General features: G+C 39.1%; 1 protein-coding gene across 5 annotated transcripts; it reads right to left on the reverse strand.

Annotated features, from left to right (window-relative positions):
• Positions 1-1,299: 1,299 nt before the first annotated feature.
• On the reverse strand, positions 1,300-18,024 carry LOC124287870. 5 transcript variants are annotated; one of them, XR_006901331.1, is made up of 4 exons: positions 17,885-18,024; positions 11,896-13,471; positions 7,631-9,207; positions 3,807-3,940 (listed from the first exon to the last, which is right to left on the reverse strand). XR_006901331.1 is itself a non-coding variant. In XM_046724356.1 (3 exons), the coding sequence occupies exon 3, from the start codon at positions 3,790-3,792 to the stop codon at positions 2,491-2,493; it is 1,302 nt and encodes a 433-aa protein (XP_046580312.1). In that variant the 5' UTR covers positions 3,793-3,940; positions 7,631-9,207; positions 17,885-18,024; the 3' UTR covers positions 1,300-2,490. The 5 variants fall into 5 exon arrangements, 3 of the variants coding, with proteins under 3 accessions (XP_046580312.1, XP_046580311.1, XP_046580310.1); XR_006901332.1 differs by lacking the exons at positions 7,631-9,207; positions 11,896-13,471 and adding an exon at positions 1,300-1,516 and having other exon boundaries at positions 2,219-3,940; XM_046724356.1 differs by lacking the exon at positions 11,896-13,471 and having other exon boundaries at positions 1,300-3,940.
• Between the last annotated feature and the right edge of the window lie 1,849 nt (positions 18,025-19,873).

The following is a 19,873-nucleotide window of genomic DNA, read 5'->3' on the forward strand; positions in this document are numbered from 1 at the left end:
TTTTCTCAGGGCCCAGAAAACGAACACGAGTCGGGGGGGGAATATGTCAAGAGTGAGGAAGCACGCGGAAAACAATAGACGCAAAACGTCCATTGTCGTCTGCTAACTTGAGGGTATTTAAAATAATTATTGTGAGATAAGCTTATGGAAGGTTAATGAATAATGAAGTGTGAAGTGTCACGTTTAGAATGCGGAAAGACTTCCGTCCGTATCCCACCTTAAATTTCATTCTAGTCAAATCATACCTGAATATAATATTTTAACATGTTTCTTTAATATTGTATCTGAACATACTGAAAGACGTATCTGAATTATAAAAATGTCACTGAAAGAAATAATTCCTCATCGTTATAATTTAGGGCTGATATGGGCAGAAGCCTTACCAAGTATAGTTCAAGTTTTAGCATGATGCAAAAGTCAGACTTTAAAGTGGGTTTCTTCTCGTTTACTCCAATGGTTTGAAATTAGCACAGTGCAGTCAAGTTAATGTCTCCTGTCAGACCAGAATGCAGTCAAGAGATACAGATAATGTTAATATTTTCAGACAAGGATTTATTGACACTCTAGAAATTAGCACCAGGCATATTAATAAGATGATGTGTCTGTAAGTAATTGAGACTGAAGACCAGAATTTGATCTAAGTGATATGATGACTATCATGACACGTCATCAAACAACTCACCATGTATAACCACCCAATCCATTGTAATTTGAAGTTCTAACAAGCACAGCGTAGCTTGCTGGGTACCTATGTTTTTACCCAGAATGCCTGTGGTTAGAAGAATAAGAGTGACTTGGGTTTATGTCAGTTATATCAGTGCCTGTCGTCTTGATGCCTGAAGTGATTCAGTACTGAGGAGTTTACCACTTGGTGAATGCATGAGTTGGTATTTTAAATGCCAATTTTAACCATATTCAACTTATGTCAAGGTATGTCAGCTTGACAGAGAGGAAAGCCTGAAGTGATGCAGGTCCGAGACGTGGACCAATTTGCTGAAATCCACAAGCACAGGCATGGTGCTTATGGAGTCCCACAGATGACATCCTTACCTTGTCAGCATGGTTAACCTATTTGGTCATATGGACAAGGCGTCCTACTTCTGATCAGAATGTTTGTGGTTTGAATCCCAGCACGGGACTCCGGAAATTTTAGGGCCGCTACACTTACAAACCTAGAAACATGATCCGGGCAAAGAGGGATTCAAACCCAGTCAGGTATCCCGCTAGCCGAAGGGACACAACTCTGCACAGCGTATTGTGCTGCCCCAGACAAATGAGTCATCTCTTGAAGAAAGGAAGTACAGTGAATGACAGAATTTTATTGTTCAGAGTTATGTAGGAAAATCATGATACATGAAAATATCTTCTCATGGTTACACTAATTTTATATAATATTGTCATTGTGAACATATTGTACATGTTTAACATGTAGCTGAATGTCCATGTAACCACCTGGTTTATAAAATACAGAGAAAAATATTCTGCTAAAGGTCCATCAAATTAATTACCACACATACTATGGTTATATGTGTAGGATATAACATGACCCTCGGGCATTATTGAAAAGTAAGCCCACTTCCCGCGGGAAATGCTTAAGGGCCGTAGGCCCCGCATGCATTTCCCAAGGGAAGAAGGCTTACTTTTCAATAATGACCACGGTCATGTTATATCCAACTTATAAACCGACCGAAGATATACTTTAGATATAATTTTTATATTCGGTATTTACTGTTGAAATCAATTGGGATGAGACTGGCAGACGACGCCTCGCAATGCACGTGCTCCACACGCGCACTTCCCATCTTGGGAGGAACACACGGTTCATACTGACAAACAATCACATTCTTCACAGTGATCCTTCGTAGCGTAGTGGATAAAACCGCCAAGCTAGTAAGCGAAGGGTTGCGGGTTCGAAACTGGGTGCCGGCACTTCATGTTGGAAATTGTCGGTAATGTCATATTTTAAGATTGCATTCAGTGATGGCAAGACAATGTCGTATCAATCTTCAAAACAAGTAATAATTCAAAGTCAAGGGCTATTCCTCAGAAAATCCCGGGGCAGAGGGACGTTATTAAGATAATGCCCGGGGCACAGGGACGTTATTAAGATAATTGCCTGGGACAGAGGGACATTATTTAGATAATGGCCAGAGGAAGCGAGATTGTATCAGATTTGAGGGATATTACAAGGAAAGGTGTCCCCTAAGAACAAGGTCACTGTTGGTTTATAAGTTGACTGTAACGTCACCTAGATGAACACTACCAAGCAAACAGTGGATCATTTCTCCATGAACCTCAGTATGTCACATGATTTTATTTGGGGAATTCCTCAATTTCTAAAATTATGCTTTGCTGACATGATGCCCTGCTTTTACCATGTTCTTCAAATGAAGGCTAACATTTGACAGCAATAAAAAACCCAATATTGTTTACTAACTTTCAAAACTATCGAATAGTTTTAAGCCTATCAGATTGCAACACACACCAACATTAAAATATTTTTTTGTCAATGGACAACCCAGCATTAATTACAAGTTTCCTCCACAGATATGTGAAGTAAGAATATATCACCGTCTTGGATGTGAACCATATGTCGGAGTACTTATTAGGCTTCAGGTAGAAAGCACACTCTTTATCCATCGCCAACTTTGGTCTCAACTGCTGATACTGCTTGTAGAAGTTCACAAAGCACCTGTTCGGGGTATGAGGCTTGGCAAAAATCTTCAATGAACACGATGCATTAATTGGCCTTTCAAGATATTCCATGCCCTCGTCATTGACCTTCAGTTGAATATCTCCCCATTTCAAGTTAAAATGTTCAGCTGGGCGCCTGATGCCAAAATATTTTGAATTGAGAAACCACAAGGTATGGATCAAACTTTCAGGACTCTGAATTCCCAACTGGCCAGTTTGGAACATGATCTCTATGTCATCATCATTGACTGGAGAGTGTTTCTGGGCGACAATCTTTCTTCCTACATTCAGCTTCTTTCTGAGGAAGTCACTGGAGGACTGGAACGGTCTGTCCTTGACAATAGAATAGGGATAGCCTCCATGGCGTAAATACATGTGCAGGTGCTTCTGAACATTGTTCAGTGTACATGCAGTTAGATCTCCCCCACCTCTTTTCTTACCCTCTTTGAAGTAGGCCAGAAGGAGTTCATTGAGATCCTCAGGGGCCAAAGAAAACAGGTCCACGTCATCACCAGACTTGTCAAAGTGGAACCTCTGGAACTGCTTCACCGAGTTCCTCACTTTTGCTAATGTTCCAGGACTCAAGCTGAGCTTTCCCTTCTTTTTAGGTACTGATAGTGTGCATGAAACAGTTGTTTCAGAAGACCCTGGTGAGTTCTCTTCCTCCATATCAAGGTCATTCTCAAACACGTCCAGGTCAATGACTTCATCTTCGTCAAATTCCACTGAAGTTGAAGGAGCATTCCTCGATGCAAAGGACATGGACTCCGAGTTTGATGAAGTCCTGAACTGCTGTTTCAGACAGGGTGGAACTATCACCCGTTCTTCAGGTCCTCCCATATCACAGTGTGCTTCTGATGTGTATTGTTCACCAACTGGGGATGGTGAGGCAAAGGTGGTGTCATCTTCATCCTCACTTATATTTTCCTTATCTTTAGCAGTTCTAAAGTCACCTCTTTCTCTTCTCTCTTGGGTTGAACTATTCCAGGAGGCTGATCTGTTCTCTGCAGTTCTGAATGACTTCGTACAGTAGCTCTCACTGACCACATTACCACTGCTCTGTAGCAGTTCACTCAGGACGTATCTCTCCTTCTTCATGTTGTCGATCTCCACACACACATAGCCACTGACCTCCACAAACTGACTGAACTGGAGGTAGTTGCGACACACATCTTGAAGCTGCTCCACAAAGGAGGTCAAAGAACTCCACTGAGTACTGTTTTTCCATGATAGCCTAAGCGTCTTCCTAGGATGAAAGGAAACAATTTAGTCACAATGATGCAGGTTATTCAATATGTGTAAAGAAAATAATATTTAACAACATGTACCTGATAGTGGTGGTCAGATTAATTTAAATAATCAAAGATTGGTCGCAATGACTAAACAACCAAGCAATCGATCATGTTTTCTTATAATCGAACACAAACTATTTCAGAACACTTGTTTGCATTAACAATATATTTCACAAGGTTGGTTTTGTCTGTTGCATTTCATAAGCACTACAAGCTCGTTCCAAGTCATGATTGAAATTATCTTAAAGATTCCAGGAAATTTATGTCCTTAAGATACTAGTCATCCTTTAAAGATGTGAAATTTGCAAATGCATTTTGTGAAATTGCTGGGCAAAAAACCCAGAAAGAACTACATAACTTCTACTTTTGTTTCTTTATTTTTTTGTGCAGTAACAAACATAACCAGGAAAATTTGATAAATGACGCTAACCAATTATTGTCGATGATTGATCGGTTGTAATGAACCCATCATCAATTATGAGATTTTAACCAACTCACAATACTAGCACCTAATAAAACAACTCTCAGAGTGAGAGTGAGTGTGAATTTGACTTTCAACATTACACCTGTGTGACTTCTTTGACAGTAAAAAACCCACCTGAATAAAGTTAACAAATCTGTGTTGAAAAGAGGATTCATTGCAAAATATGAAATAAATTATACTGAAGTGTTAACTGTATGCCAGTTCTGTGGGGAAAGTTGCGACATTCGTGTGCCGCGCAAGAAGTCGAGGGGCATAAATACACTGGTTTGGTTACCTACTATTTCATAGTACCGTATTTCCTCTAATAAGCGCCTGAGCACTTATTTTTTTCAATGGACTTCCAGACCTGACGCTTTTGCACTTACTGGATGTCATTACCATAATTGTTATGGAGCTGCTTTAGACCCAGCACTTATTAGAGGAAATACGTTGATTTATATGTTTTAGCATTTTATATATTTTAAGTCTTTCTTGAGTGTAGTTCTCATTCCCCCCAAATACAATGAGTTTTGATGTTCTTGCTCCAATGTAGAACCATTATCATGAGCATGACATGAAATTATATAACCCTGATAGTTAGAATTAGACAAATTGCCAGGGGAGAATAACACCCGGACACCCTCTGGTAACAATCACCATAGCAACAAAATCCAAACTGAAGTATGCAATCTAATCCTGTTGACACACAATCTGGTTACCGGTATGTACCGGTAAAGTGTTCATTGTATGTCTGGACTTTTGTGAAAATATAATATTTATTTGCCCTTTGAAAATCATGACTAGAACTGTCTTCAGCAACTCATGCTTGTCATGAGAGCTGACTAATGGGATCAGGTGGTCAGGCTCGCAGTCCTCAAATTCCTATTGTGTAGATTGATGCTCATGAAGTTAATCATCATAAATTTTTGTTCCATGTTGTGTATGTACAATGAAGAGTGAGTGAGTTAAGTTTTATGCCGCTTTATAGTAATATTCCAGCAAGATTACAGCGAGGGCCACCAGACATTTTACCCATGTGGGGAATCAAACCCAGGTCTTCGGCGTGACGAGCCAATGCTTTAACCACCGCCCCATACAATGAAGGATGTTGTGTATGTAGAGAGCAGCATGTGTATGTAGCATACAGTCCCTATTTGTAACTCCGCAACACTTTCCATACAACTCTCTCCATCAATATTCCAAATCAAGAAAGACCCAAGACGACGTTACTTCTTGCAATATTTTATATATCAGATAATATTAAACACAGGTACACACAACTAGGGATGTCATAAAAGATTGATAATTATCAATGGCAGGAATTCTTAATGATTATCGATATGAAAATTGTGTCTTCCAATACCTTGCACATACTATTAGAATGAAATAGAATTTAAATGCAAACACAAAATACAAAAAGTTCGATGTCTTATTCATGGGCCACTCTTGGGTTTTTTCAACGATTGTTTTGCATTTTTGCTCAAAAGTACATCTCTGATATTCATAATATATGTATTTAGTTAATCTTTATCAATCTACACTGATAGCAACCCCTACGTACACCTGTAGAGTTACTTATGAAATTATGCTGACAATGATGACAATATTGAACATAACATGGTGATTGAGTAAAAAAGTTGCTGTAAAACCTTCTTACTAGGACACAGATTAATTAAATCTTCTCCATAACATGACCACAACTAAATAAAATCTATTTAACATGGACAATGATCTTTAATAAAAAAAATGATAATGATCAATAACACATCTGTCTTCAAATGATCATCGTGTATTGAAATTAAATGATCTAAAAACATTCCTCAAACCTGTTTACAAGCACATAAAACATTTTGTAAATTGCTTATTACCGGTACGTTCTCCATGGCGTTAATCAAAACATTTCAAGTCAAAATCTTCGTTAGATGGCTGAGTGGGTTAGACAGCTGACTTATGTGCTGGTGATTGGGTGCCTGTTTCTGGGAGTGTGGGTTCTAATCCTGGATGGACTCAACCCAACAAAAGTACTACAAGCTGTACTTTACTGGGAAAGTGTAATCCCCCAAACCAGGTTATAATAAGCATCACTTTGTCAATTTTCTAAGTTCCAAAGACACTCATAATATCAAAATGGGATGCAAGAGATCAATATTCCTCAGTTCCTTCAGACAGTTTATGACATAAATGCCTGTTGCCTTGATGTCAAGACATGGAAAATCACAAGTGGTTATGATATACTTTAGCCACATTAAGGCTTAAATAGTGAGTGAGTTTAGTTTTCCGCAGCAGACCACAATATTCCAGCTATATGGCGGTAAGGCTTAAATAACACCATTGGGACATTAAATTTGAATTGACTCACTCTTATAAATATCATATTTTGACCTATTCATTGCAAAACAAATCATGATAATATTGTATCCTTATCTTTACTCCTCTACCGTAAACTACCTAAAAAGAAGTAAAGTCCACTAAATATTCACATGAGCGTATTTACTCCATGAAAAACAAACTTATATTATCCCAGCTGCACTCAGCTGAAAAGTGATGAGATTTCAGTGACTGCGTGGTCTGTCTAATCCATATCGGATGCCTCATTCCATGTTCTGCATGAAGACAACCAAAGACTGGCAGGTGAACCTGACATCAAATCTACGTGAACAATGAACGAGTCCTTGTGCCAATCAGATATAAGCTACAGTGATTCTGTTTCATTTCTTGTCTTCTAGATCTAAACATGTCAGCTTTTAACAGATGAAAACTCACAAATTACTCAAATATTCCTTTCATGGAATCCCTTTTGGTTGTAGACACCATGGCATTTAGAAATGACTGGGTGTATAAAATATGTGTGGCCATTATTATTGATAATTGGAAGTGGGCATTTCCTTCTGTTTCTATCCTTAAAAAATTCAGATTTACCGCCGTTAATCTATTTCTCTGTTACCGCAGGAATTAAGAAGCCATCAAGCAGATTGGCTGATTAAAAAACCTACGTGGCGCGACCTCCTATTGCAGGGGCGTCAGAACTCCAGTAGAGGGATATTGTTACAGAGCAAAACACATGACCTTGTGTCATTTGTATGATGAAAACAGCGATTGAAATCCACCTTCACCACGTCAAGTCTTACAGCTTTTACAAAAAACATATTTGACTTTTCCTAAAGGAGAATAAAGAGCATACCACTAATAGTATCACCCAATTCAAATGATTCTCTTGTTAGCAGGAAGACGAGCCGTGAGAAGAATTTTCTTCCATACGCAGGTAAGAGTTCCAGGGCGTATGGGTTCGGGCATGAACCAGCAGTTCTGATCGTCACTTTCATCCACCCGAAATAGAAGCTATATTCATCGTCCAAAGCTATCTTAGGCCTCAGTGCTCTGTACTGCTTGTAGAAGTTCACAAAGCATCGGTCAGGTTTGGCTGGTTTGGAGTACACCTTGAGAGTGTATCTCCCACCCACTACACGTTCCAGGTATTCCTGACCATTGTCATCCATCCTGAGATTAATGTCACCCCACTTCAGGTTCTGATGCTCCAGAGGATGTTTGAGGACGAAGTACTTGGAGTTGAGGAACCACATTGTGTTGGTGAGCGACTCAGCATTGTTGGCTCCAAGCACCTGTGTCTGGAACAGTGACTCGATATCACACTCGGAGACTGTATTTGTTCCACCTCCATTAGCTATACTGTCATTCAGTTTCTTCTTCAAATACTCCCTCGATGACTGGAACTGTTGGTCCCTCAGCACAGAATATGGATACCCTCCATCTCGTAGGAACTTATCGAGGCATGTCTGGACATTCTTCAGTGACCGAGGACGAAGATTCTCGCCCGCCATTTACTTTCTTGGCCTCCTTGAAGAAGTCAAGCAGAAGTTCATTTAGCTTTTCAGGGGTGGTAGAAAACAAGTCTATATCCTGATTACATTTATGAAACAAGAACCTTTGGAACTGCTTTACGGTGTACCGCATGGTTGCAAGAGAAGCTGGGCTCAAGTGACTACGCTTCCTCTGAATATTATCCACTGCATGCACAGGAGCAAACGCCAGACCGGAACTGAGGGCATTTCTTGATCCCTCGTCCTCCATTGTAATGTCAAGGTCATCGTCAAACAAGTCCAAATCTATGACCTCATCATCCTGAGGTAGAGAAAGCACCTGATTTGATGGAGCTGAGGACGCTGCCAATGTTGAGGGTTCAGCGTCAACCTGAATGAATGTTTGTGGCAAAGTCACTCTTTCCTCCACCAACTGGTCAACCACCCAACCCCCATCGAGGGAGTCAAAGGTATCCTGTCTGGAACTGGTCCGTTGTTTCTTTAAAGGAACAGGTTGCGACTGCTCCTGATAACGTACTGTCGGAACCAAATCTTGTCTTTGAGTGGTTTGTGGAATATAATCAGGAGAAGGAAAATTCTGTTTACTTCTCCGTAACCCTGAGTGACTGTCTCTAGTAATTTGTTCAACATTTAAACTTCTTTCTCCAAACCGACCCACTGGATCCCTGACGTTTCTGTTTGTTTTGCACGACTTTGTACAGAAGCTCTCACTGACCACATTACCACTGCTCTGTAGCAGTTCACTCAGGACGTATCTCTCCTTCTTCATGTTGTCGATCTCCACACACACATAGCCACTGACCTCCACAAACTGACTGAACTGGAGGTAGTTGCGACACACATCTTGAAGCTGCTCCACGAAGGAGGTAAAGAATTGCACTGAGTACTGTGTTTCCATGGTTCCCAGCAGCCCCTATTCCTGGGATGAAAAGAATGACAGTTAGTTGTCTGCTGATGCCGGCATACTTGTCATCTCATCATATCAAACAATGAATTAAGGATGTTTGTTGATTAATGCCACACTCGGCAATATTACAACTAATTAACGACACCAGTATATAATGGAATCTGGTCCTAACAAACCAGAGGCTGATATCATGAGCAACTACCAACGACTGCTGTGCACAATGACACACAATCAACACTCCCTGAGCCTGACCACCCATTAAGCTTTTAATCTGAAAATAGTGATATTAAGAGCATTTATCACGACTGCCCCATACATCCAATACAACTGGGTCCAACCATCCAATCAACTTACAGTAACCTGGAAACAAGTGATTGATATTATCAGCAATTATCATACATGCCATGTATAATAAAAATATCACCAAGTCTGACCAACCAATCAACTTACTGTAACCCCAAAACAAGTGGTTGCTATTATGAGCAATTATCATACCTGCCATGTATAATAAAGATATCACCAAGTCTGACCAACCAATAAACTTACTGTAACCCAAAAACAAGTGGTTGATATTATGAGCAATTATCATAACTGCCATGTATAATAAAAATATCACCAAGTCTGACCAACCAATCAACTTACTGTAACTGAAAACCAGTCGATGACATTATGAGCAGAATAGATGTCTGCAATGTATAACAATAGACATCACTGAGTCAGACCACCCAAAATTTGTCACAACGACAAATTTATTTGAACATTGATTATGGTTTGTTCATTTAGCTATGGTTGGGGATGGGTGGCAGGGCAATGGATACGATATGTTACATATATCTCCTGAGGGTGCAGGCATGCATTAGTCAGATGATTCAACAGAGGTTGAAACAGTAATGGGAGGAAGGGTATGGAACATAAAAGATTAACACAATTACACCCCACTCTCTGGCAACACCTTTCTCATGATTACATAATGTAGCTTTAGATTATAAACATTATATATGGTTATTTGGAACATATTTCTTCACCAAAATGTACTAGTGTCCTGCTGGATGTGTTTGAAAAGGCCTCGGTTCGAATCCCAGTGGAGACACCAAAATTTGTGACCTGGGTCTCATACTGTGTTGTGCCCCTGGGCAAGGCACTTCGTCCACATTGCACTCAGTCCACCCAGGTGTTCAAAATGGGTACCTGAGAAGCGGATGTACGGACCTATACGGTCGTGCGAAGCGCTTAGTAGCAGCTTTGAAAGTACAATTCCTTCAGGGTAATAATGTAACACCAGAGAGCAGCATCATTTTGGATTCTAGGCGCAAAAATTAGCATTATTATTATTATTATTATAACAAAGGAGAAACTAGCATTTGTTCGTACATGGGTAACAAAAAGACAACATCACACCAATAAAGTATGACACTAGAGGTGTGACGATACAGAAATTTCACTACGATATGATACGTAACGCGATATCATGGAATGATACGATTCGATACGATGCATATCACAATATGCTATCTTTAGTTCTTTTAAAAAGTGTATTTTGATAACAAGAAACAGTGTAAATTTTGACATAACTCTCCATTTCGTGTGAAAAAAAAAAATCTCAATTTTAAGGTCAACGATACATATCACGATACGGAAAAAAGTATCGATATATTTATTGTCAGAAAAAGTATCACGATTATCGATACTACGATATATCATCACAGCTCTATATGACACCCATTAAAGGCCATATTTCTTCCACATAACAGCTAAAATCCAGACAGAAACTGACATAAAACTGGATTAAATTTTTATTATTTTTCAAACTAATCCATCCAAATAACCCAAATTAACCTGAAATTTTAATGTAGAACAATTTTCACTCTTGCTTGACAATGGTACAAGAATCTGTATCGAAACATCACACTCACAAAATAAAGAAGTTGTTATCCATAAAAGAAAAAAAAAGAAAACAAGAAAAAAAAGAAGAAAAAAGTTCTATATTGTACGTTTCAACTTCTAAAATGCCACTCAAACAAGTTATGAAATTTAAAATTTTGATTAATTAAATTAAGGGCGATGCATATGGCAACTACACCATTTGGATCACTGCCACTATTGTTTTCACGGGAGAAACTACACATATATATTCCTGTATAAATAAAAAACTTTTGGCACTTTAATCATTATTACCATTTTGTTTTTACCATTAAACCTACTGACCCAAATAACTTCATGCTAAACAAAATACAACAAGATTTGTCTTATTTCAACCAGCCCAAGGCAGTTGGTAATCTATTATCAGCAAACCATAGAAGAAATGAATAGCCTAGGTTCATCTACAAAAAACTCCAAACATTCCACTTCATGCTTCATGACAAGAAATTGTACATAGTCAAGAGAAAACTATGGATTATGATTTAAGGTTGCACCCAGAAAGACCCATCATTCAAGGATTTCCACACAAGATAGTCCATGCAAGAAAATATATACAAGGAAGTCCATGCTAGGACGTCCATACCAGGAAGTCCACGCACAGGAGGTCCAGGCACAGGCAGTCTATGCAAGGAGATCCACGCACAGGAGGTCCATGCACAGGACGTCCATGCAAGGATTTCCATGCAGAGGTGCTCATTCCCTGCACTATTAGTTCCACAAACAGTCCATGAAGCACTACTTCATAAAAACATATCCTCCAAAGTTAACATCTGTTCGAACCTTTTTGAGTAAGCCGTCCCTTCTTGAACTCACATGATCTTCTTGTTTACTGGGAGCCCTGACCCTATGACCAACTTGCGCCATATTGTTGTGAATGGATTCCAACCCATTGCCTCAGGAAGGAACCACTGTTCATTGTCCGACTTATTAACCTTCAGATATAATGGGAAATCGGCATCTTGGGCAATCTTTGGTCTCATGGCTTTGTATTGTTTGTAAAAATTCACAAAACATCGGTTCGGAACCTCTGGTTTAGCAAACAATTTTAAGGAAAACGATTCATTAATTCTTCGTTCCAGATATTCCTGCCCTTCATCATTTGTTTTCAACGAGATACATCCCCACTTTAACCCAAAGTGTTCTGCTGGCCGGCGGATGGCGAAATATTTGGAATTAAGAAACCACATGGTGTTAGTGAGGGAATCTGGGTTGTGCGGCCCCAGCTGATTCATACAAAACATGGTCTCAATGTCGTGATCATCAACAGGGCTGAATTTCTGAGTCACAATTTTGCCACTGTCCATAAGCTTCTTCTTGAGAAAGTCCCGAGAAGACTGGAACTGTTTGTCTTTGCTAACTGAATATGGGTATCCTCCATCCCTTAGAAACATTTCTAAATGAGCCTGGACATTCTTCAGGGATCTGGGCGTGAGCTCACCTCCTCCAATCTTCTTAGCATCTTTGAAATATTCCAATAACAAAACATTCAACCTTTCAGGAGGTGTAGACAGCAGATCAATGTCCTTCCATGACTTTTCAAAGTGAAATCTCTTGAACTGTCTCACAGAATGTCTGATAACATTCAAAGTCCCTGGACTCAAATTAGTCTTCCGATGCTGAACACTGCTGTAAGACTGGTCTGGCACTGTTCGCTGGTGTATAGCGACTGAAGTCTCCTCTCCTGGGAACGATGCGTCCATATCATCGTCAATCATGTCCAGATCTATTACTTCATCAGGATCCACTACAGAAGATGGAACAGTGTCTGTGAAGGATGGGGACTTGGTTACCGAGCCCGTCTGCCTCTGTCCATCTCCATGCTCTGATTCCCACGAGGTCACATGACCTCCATGACCTGACACAAACTCTGACTCGGGGCTAGGTGGAGATTGTGACATCTGAGGCTTGTAGTTATCCATACGTCTTGAAGATGTTGATGCATATGTCTCAGAGTCTTCCTGATTATGCCGTCTGCTCCTTTTACGTTGAAATTTGCCTTCTGTATTCCCCGGAGAAGTCCAGTCCTCTGAACCAGTCTTGGAATGTGAGTAGGATTGAGATTCCCAATCATTTCTTTCAAACTGAGTCCTGGTGTCTCTCTGATGATGGCCATTTTGTCCAGCAGATGTGAAGGCCTTCGTACAGTAGCTCTCGCTGACCACATTACCACTGCTCTGTAGCAGTTCACTGAGAACGTATCTCTCCTTCTTCATGTTGTCGATCTCTACACAGAGGTAGCCATGGATTTCCACGAACTGACTGAAGTTCACACTGTCTCGACAGAGTCTCTGAAGACTTTCCAGAAATGATGTAAAGAACTGGACTGGATACTGCTCCATTGTTTAAAGGCCTTTTCCTATGAAGAAAGAACCAGCTTTTAGTCCATGTTTGAATGTGGAAGTTGGCATATTGTTCATCTGGTGGGTGAAGATGGTAATTAATCTCATTAAAATGAGATGATGAGATCGCACTCAAACAAACCCTCCACAGAAGTGTCAGGTGAACATTCAAATAAACACTGATATTCTAAATTCACAGAACAAGTACGTTAAAGGCACTATTTCACATCACACTTCTCTAAAAATAAATAATGCACTTAACTCAATAATACTAACCATCAGCCCTCAGGGAAGCTACCATATAATTCATATAAAAACATTTACGGATTTAGATTACAATATTAAATTTAAAAAGTTCAAATGAATTAATTCAACGTTGCATTAAATCGATTATCATGCCCTCTTCTGGCCAAACATTATTTCAAGCGAACCCCATAGAGTTATGTCCCTTGGTGTGCGCTTTATGAATATCCTACGCACAACATGTGATTGAAACCAGTTTGGCAAACACTGACAACACCATGTGCGACAGTTTTCCATCTACAGAGCAATTGTTTACATTCCATATATGGCAAGTGTTCTCTGTTTGGAAGTTGTTCACCTCGAAGTTTCAATTCTCGATTTCAGGCAAGTCGTACGGGATAATAAGTCGTTTATTGCATCAATAGGAAGCTACAGTCAGTGCATATGTCCCAATATATCTAATATAGGCCAAAATATTGTTGAAAATGTGTGAAATTGTGCTGTTAAGTATGCACATCTGATTTCTATATCTGAGAACCTAGCATAAGAGTCAAATCCAAATGGAATATAATAGGCAGTATGATGACACAGATGTGATAAAGTATATGCCAGGGCTCGATTTAAGAGATGTTAACCCACTTGCACCAGGTGCAACCTTAATATATAAACCTGATTGCACCAGTCAAATTCCAGTTACACTGTTTTTATTGCAATATGTAATATCAGAAATATGCTATTGAATTATTTAGATATTCTATTCAGAAGTTTACCCACTCAAAAAATTGACTTGCACCTGGTGCAAGTTAGACTTATGACTAGGTTGCACTTTGTAATATTGGGTTGCACCAGTGCAAGTAACAAAGCACTAAATCGAGCCCTGTATGCCCTGTCAATATTAAGCACCACAGTATGCACACCCAAAAGGATGTACCATCGAGGGCATATAGTGTTCTATGTCTATCAATATGGACCTCCACAAGTACACAGTTGAAGCTGAAACCATTCAAAACTTGACATTTGACTTGCACAAAATCTCATGAAATTTACCCTGTCAACATAGGCTCAGGGTTCCCCAAAACATATAAAATTTAGCTTATACCATAAGAAATGAAACATCTATTATAACCCTTATATGCCATGGTTCAAAGCCAGAGTGTTAGTAACACTCTATTCTGACACTACAAGTTATGACAAGGGTATTCACCTCCATCTCTGTTCAGATGTTTACAATGATACCATCAGTGTCAGTTAGGAAGCGATGAAGATCATGATGATGATTGAGATCCCCGACCGCGTCATTTCCAAAAATCACGTTAAAATATGGTAGGGATACTTGTTGGTCCCTGCCTGGCGCCAGGCATTAATGGGCAGAACAAGGACTGGTCATGTCGGTGAGTCAGTAATATGAACAGTCTCTGATAGATCTGTATTCATGCTTCACTGCGGCATGGTATCTCAAGTGGGCTAGCACTATAAAACCAGCTTAAGTCTGGGCTAGGTACAGGGAGCCGTGTGTTTTACATGATACACACGCCATGCAAATGAAACATCATATGAGCGAAATATTCTAAGCCACGACGTTAAACCCAGAGTTTAGTACCTCACCTCACCTGACACTGTTACAAGTTATGACAAGGGTATTCAAGCTCTTTTCACCTCTAACTTCAGATGTGTACAATGATACAATCAGTGTCAGTTAGGAATGATGATGATTATGATGATGATTATGATGATGATTTGGAGATGTAATGCTCGCTTTCCGACAAAATGCGTACTTCACTTGTAGGCCAGTGAGGAATATGTATTTTCTCTTCATAAGTTGATGAGCTGCTTTCAGCTGACATCCCTCAATTGAGTATTTCCGAATAAATGATTAATTTGCCCCTTTTACAATGACAATGACATGTTCTACTTATGTGTTCTTCACTCTAACGATTGTAGCCATCTTTTCTCAAGAGAATAAATAAACAAGATACAATTTGGACCAAACAAAATTATCTACTTGTCTATTTGTTTCAAGTTATTCAAATTTCTACAAAACAAATTTGTCAGCTCTGTTGCAGTTCCTCCTTTGATGGAAGAGCTGAAGTTCAAAGCTTCCATACTTTTACAAAGCTTCCATACTTTCATGAATGTTAGTTGAATATTGCTCACACATGTTCATGATGAAAGTCTCCACTATTGTACAGAAACCTCAAAAATAAATTCAACTAAATTTTGATTGTCCTGCAACACACAATGCTTATGACATAAGTGATTGTTATCATCATTGGTAGTCATATGCAGAAAAGAATCTTTTCAGAAAAGAGACACTATATAATATACACTTGCTGTTTGAGATTGTAATTTGGAATGCACATAGATACTAGATAGACATAAGAATAGCACATGTTTTGAATGGGACTGGGTATGGGGTGAAAAGTCGCAATCATTCTTGTACATGGGTCTCATTATCAGCCTAAACGACCTTGAACCAACAAAAATAATCACTTCTTTTAGGACTATATCCTACATCTAAATCTACAACGCCTGTAGCAATTAATTTGTTGTTCACAACATACATTTTCTTTTGGAAACCATCTTGGATAAAGAAATCACAGTAATTGTTGCCTATCAGACAAGATTAGTCCAATTACTGGTGTTCATAATTTAAATTTTATATTTCAAAAATATTTTAAGGCTTGTAGAGTCTACCATTAACTTGGTACCATGTGTGCTGTAGGAGCTGTTTGTTAGTTGTTTAAACACCTCACTCTGCAATATTCCAGCTATATGGTGGCAGTATAAATAAGTACTACAACAGCATGTATACAGGTATATTGCAATACACTTTTCAAAGTGAAGCGCTACATATTGCAATATTTTTTCTGAGAACCAGTATATTGGGTAAAGAACATATATGAGGTTTTTGTGATTATCTTTATGGCTCAAATTAAAATCTACACAGACTTTCATTCACAACAATGTTTTCCTTTGTTATTCAATGACAAAACAGCAGACTGTAATACTATAAACTGTATTAAAACAAGAGAATCCATGACTATGCAACCTAATTTTGAGATTGTTGTTATCAGAACCATTACTCATGTTCAGGTATACTTATAATGTAGAAAATAGTGTCACTCACTGTCAAACACTTAAGTTCCCAATATATTGCAATATGGGTACCTGAATCGCAATATAATGTAATAAAATTTATTTGCCAATACACAGCCCTAGTGTGCAGTTTACAAATCCAAGATGCCCCAAAAAATGAACTATCAAGGGGGATAATTCAACTTACTACATAAAGTATCTGCATGCAAGTGCTCCTTATCTTCCGTACTAGGACTCTATGCTAACAGTCACTGAGAGGAAATGTCATCATTTCCATGATTTGGTTCAAAGTGAGATTTTTCAAGATGTTTTTTTCTAAAATATGTTATATTTGGGATTACACTTTCTTAGTAAAGTACAGATTCTAGTACTTTTGTTGGGTTGAGTTCCAATCTGGGATTCAGAACCCACCCCTTAGAGCACCTAATAGTGAGCTAATTGCCAGCACACAAAGTCACGCGCCTAGCCCACTCAGTCACTACAGTTTCCACAAGCCATGGATGGGACTCAACCCAACAAAAGTACTAAAATCTGTATATATACTAAGAGAGTCAAATCTTTGAAGGGCATTTAGAAGTGAAATACATAAGAAAAGCAAGATTTATGGATGTCAACTTCTTTATTGTGAATAACACGAGGTTTCGGAGTGTATGCTTGCTCCATCATTACACCTGATGAAGGAGCAAGCATACACTCCGAACCATCTTGTTATTCACAATAAAGAAGTTGACATCCATAAATCTTGCTTTTCTTACTAAGAAAGTGTAATCCCAAATATAACATGTTGCATTTGACTACTTTCTAAATGGCATTGTGTATTCATAGCTTTTTTGTCTAAACTTCAAATGTATTAAACATACTGCATTTAACCACATAGAAAAGTTTCTGAAAGGTTGTAAGAGAAAGCATTGAACGAAACAGGAATGCGGAAATGTACCATTAGAATTCGGGAGTTTTTAACACTTCCTCAGACTATGAGTTGAATATTGGGCTCTGGTCAGATCCAGACTATGCCCTGAACAGTGGATCACGATCTGATATTATGCACAAAACAAGCTATTTTCTAGCATAACATATATTCGTATATGCACCTGTTTCGTTTTCACAATTCGCATTAATGCGACTCTATTTCTTTTCCTTCGTTGTTGCGCCACGGTCTACCATTCGGAACACACCAGTAGGATTTCCAATATCCTTGTTTACACCGGAAGTCTTTCCGTTCACGCCGAGATTTTCCGAAAGATTAATGCGTGTACTAGTTTCCAAACGACAGCCTGCATGTTTTGAATTTTTCTGGAATGTGAACCGAAATTGAGAAGTTTTCCATATAAATGTTCCCTGTTACATCTAAAATAGTTTACATGCAAAGGCAAACAAAAGTTATAAAATGAAAGAGCTTACTTGAAATTGAAAAAAAACAATGTTTGTTTATAGATTCACTGCTAAAAGTGAATCGTTGAGTATGTGCTAACCAAGCAATTTTGTTTTTCGTTCATCTTATAGAGTATACTGATATACATCAGTATACATATGTATGTGGCGTCTGCTAAATCGACAAATGACTGATGATAGAAAGGGCGGGGCTTGCACTTCATCATTGCGCTGAACAATGTCACTTATTTCCATTTATATTTTTCTGGTTTTTTTCATCAATATTAAATACATGGAAAAAATGCAAAATAAATATACTTTAAGATCAGTGTTTGATTAGTTTATCCAGTTTAAATATCCTTTTATTTTTTTTGGTAGGAATCTAATCAATGTCACCAATTTCAATATTTTTTATTTGTTTGGGTGTGGGTTTTTTCATTAAAGGAACCTGTAAACACAACTTTTACAAATGTAGAAAACATACAATTTAAGTTTAATCAGTGTTTGGTTATTTTACTCAATTTATGTGTGCTTTTATTCATTTTTTGTGGGGATCTTAAACTTGGATACATAAGATACTTTTGAAGCCATCAAGTATGCATTCAAAAATTATCATTCACTTTGGGTATTGATAGTTTTCTGTAGGTATTCAATATATTTCACTCACTTTGGTCCAGCCATCAGGACCGCCTCCGTGGCGTTGTGGTTAGAGCGTCCGCCCGGAGAGCGGAAGGTCGCGGGTTCGATCCCCGACCGCGTCATACCAAAAGACGTTAAAATATGGTACTTGTTGGTCCCTGCCTGGCGCTCGGCATTAATGGGTACAAGGACTGGTCGGCTCGGAGTTCAGTATAATGTGTCTGAGTGGGGTATTCATGCTTCACTGTGGCATGGTATCTCAGTGGGCTAGCACTATAAAACCAGCTTAAGTCTGAGCTAGTACAAATAGCCACACATACACATACACACGCATGCACGTCGTCATATGAGCGAAATATTCTCAAGCACGACGTAAAACCCAATTTCACCTCACCTCACCAGCCATCAGGAGTGAGTGTTTGGTGTCGCTGCTTTTAGTAATATTCCACCAATTTCACTGCGAGGGACACAAGATATTGGCTTCAAACATTGTACCCATGTGGGGAAAGGAACCCGGGCATTCGGAACGTAAGAGGCGACTAAGGGGATCGGGTGGTCAGGCTCGCTGACTTGGTTGACACAAGTCATCGTATCCCAATTGCGTAGATTGATGTTCAAGCTGCTGATTGTCCAGTTCAGACTCGATTATGTACAGACCGCCGCCATATAGCTGGAATATTGCTGAGCGTTAAACAGCGAACCAACCAACCAACGCCTTGGAGGATACAGCTTTTTGAGAAAGGGTGTGTGTGCGTGCGTGCGTGCGTGCGCGCGCACTCTTGAGAAGAGGGGTGGGGTGCACACTTCATTTTCACGAGAGTTGCAATGGTCATTTAATAAACTTTCAGGACAAATTCCCGTCTGTATCCGCCTATGAACGGAGTGAACGCTTTAACCCCGGTGATCAGGAAGTTTTACATCAGTCAGTAACGAATAATTTTGTTTCAAATGTTTAACATGTGGCGAAAACCCATTACTATGGAATCCTGGAAGGGACATTGACGCGTTGTCGCCCTCTCAAATACAAGCAAAATGAGGCAAAATTAACCAAAACGCGACACGCGACACGC

This window comes from Haliotis rubra, unplaced genomic scaffold (assembly GCF_003918875.1).
Source record: "Haliotis rubra isolate DU_JTF1 unplaced genomic scaffold, ASM391887v1 Scf407, whole genome shotgun sequence".
In the NCBI taxonomy this organism is placed as follows: domain Eukaryota; kingdom Metazoa; phylum Mollusca; class Gastropoda; order Lepetellida; family Haliotidae; genus Haliotis; species Haliotis rubra.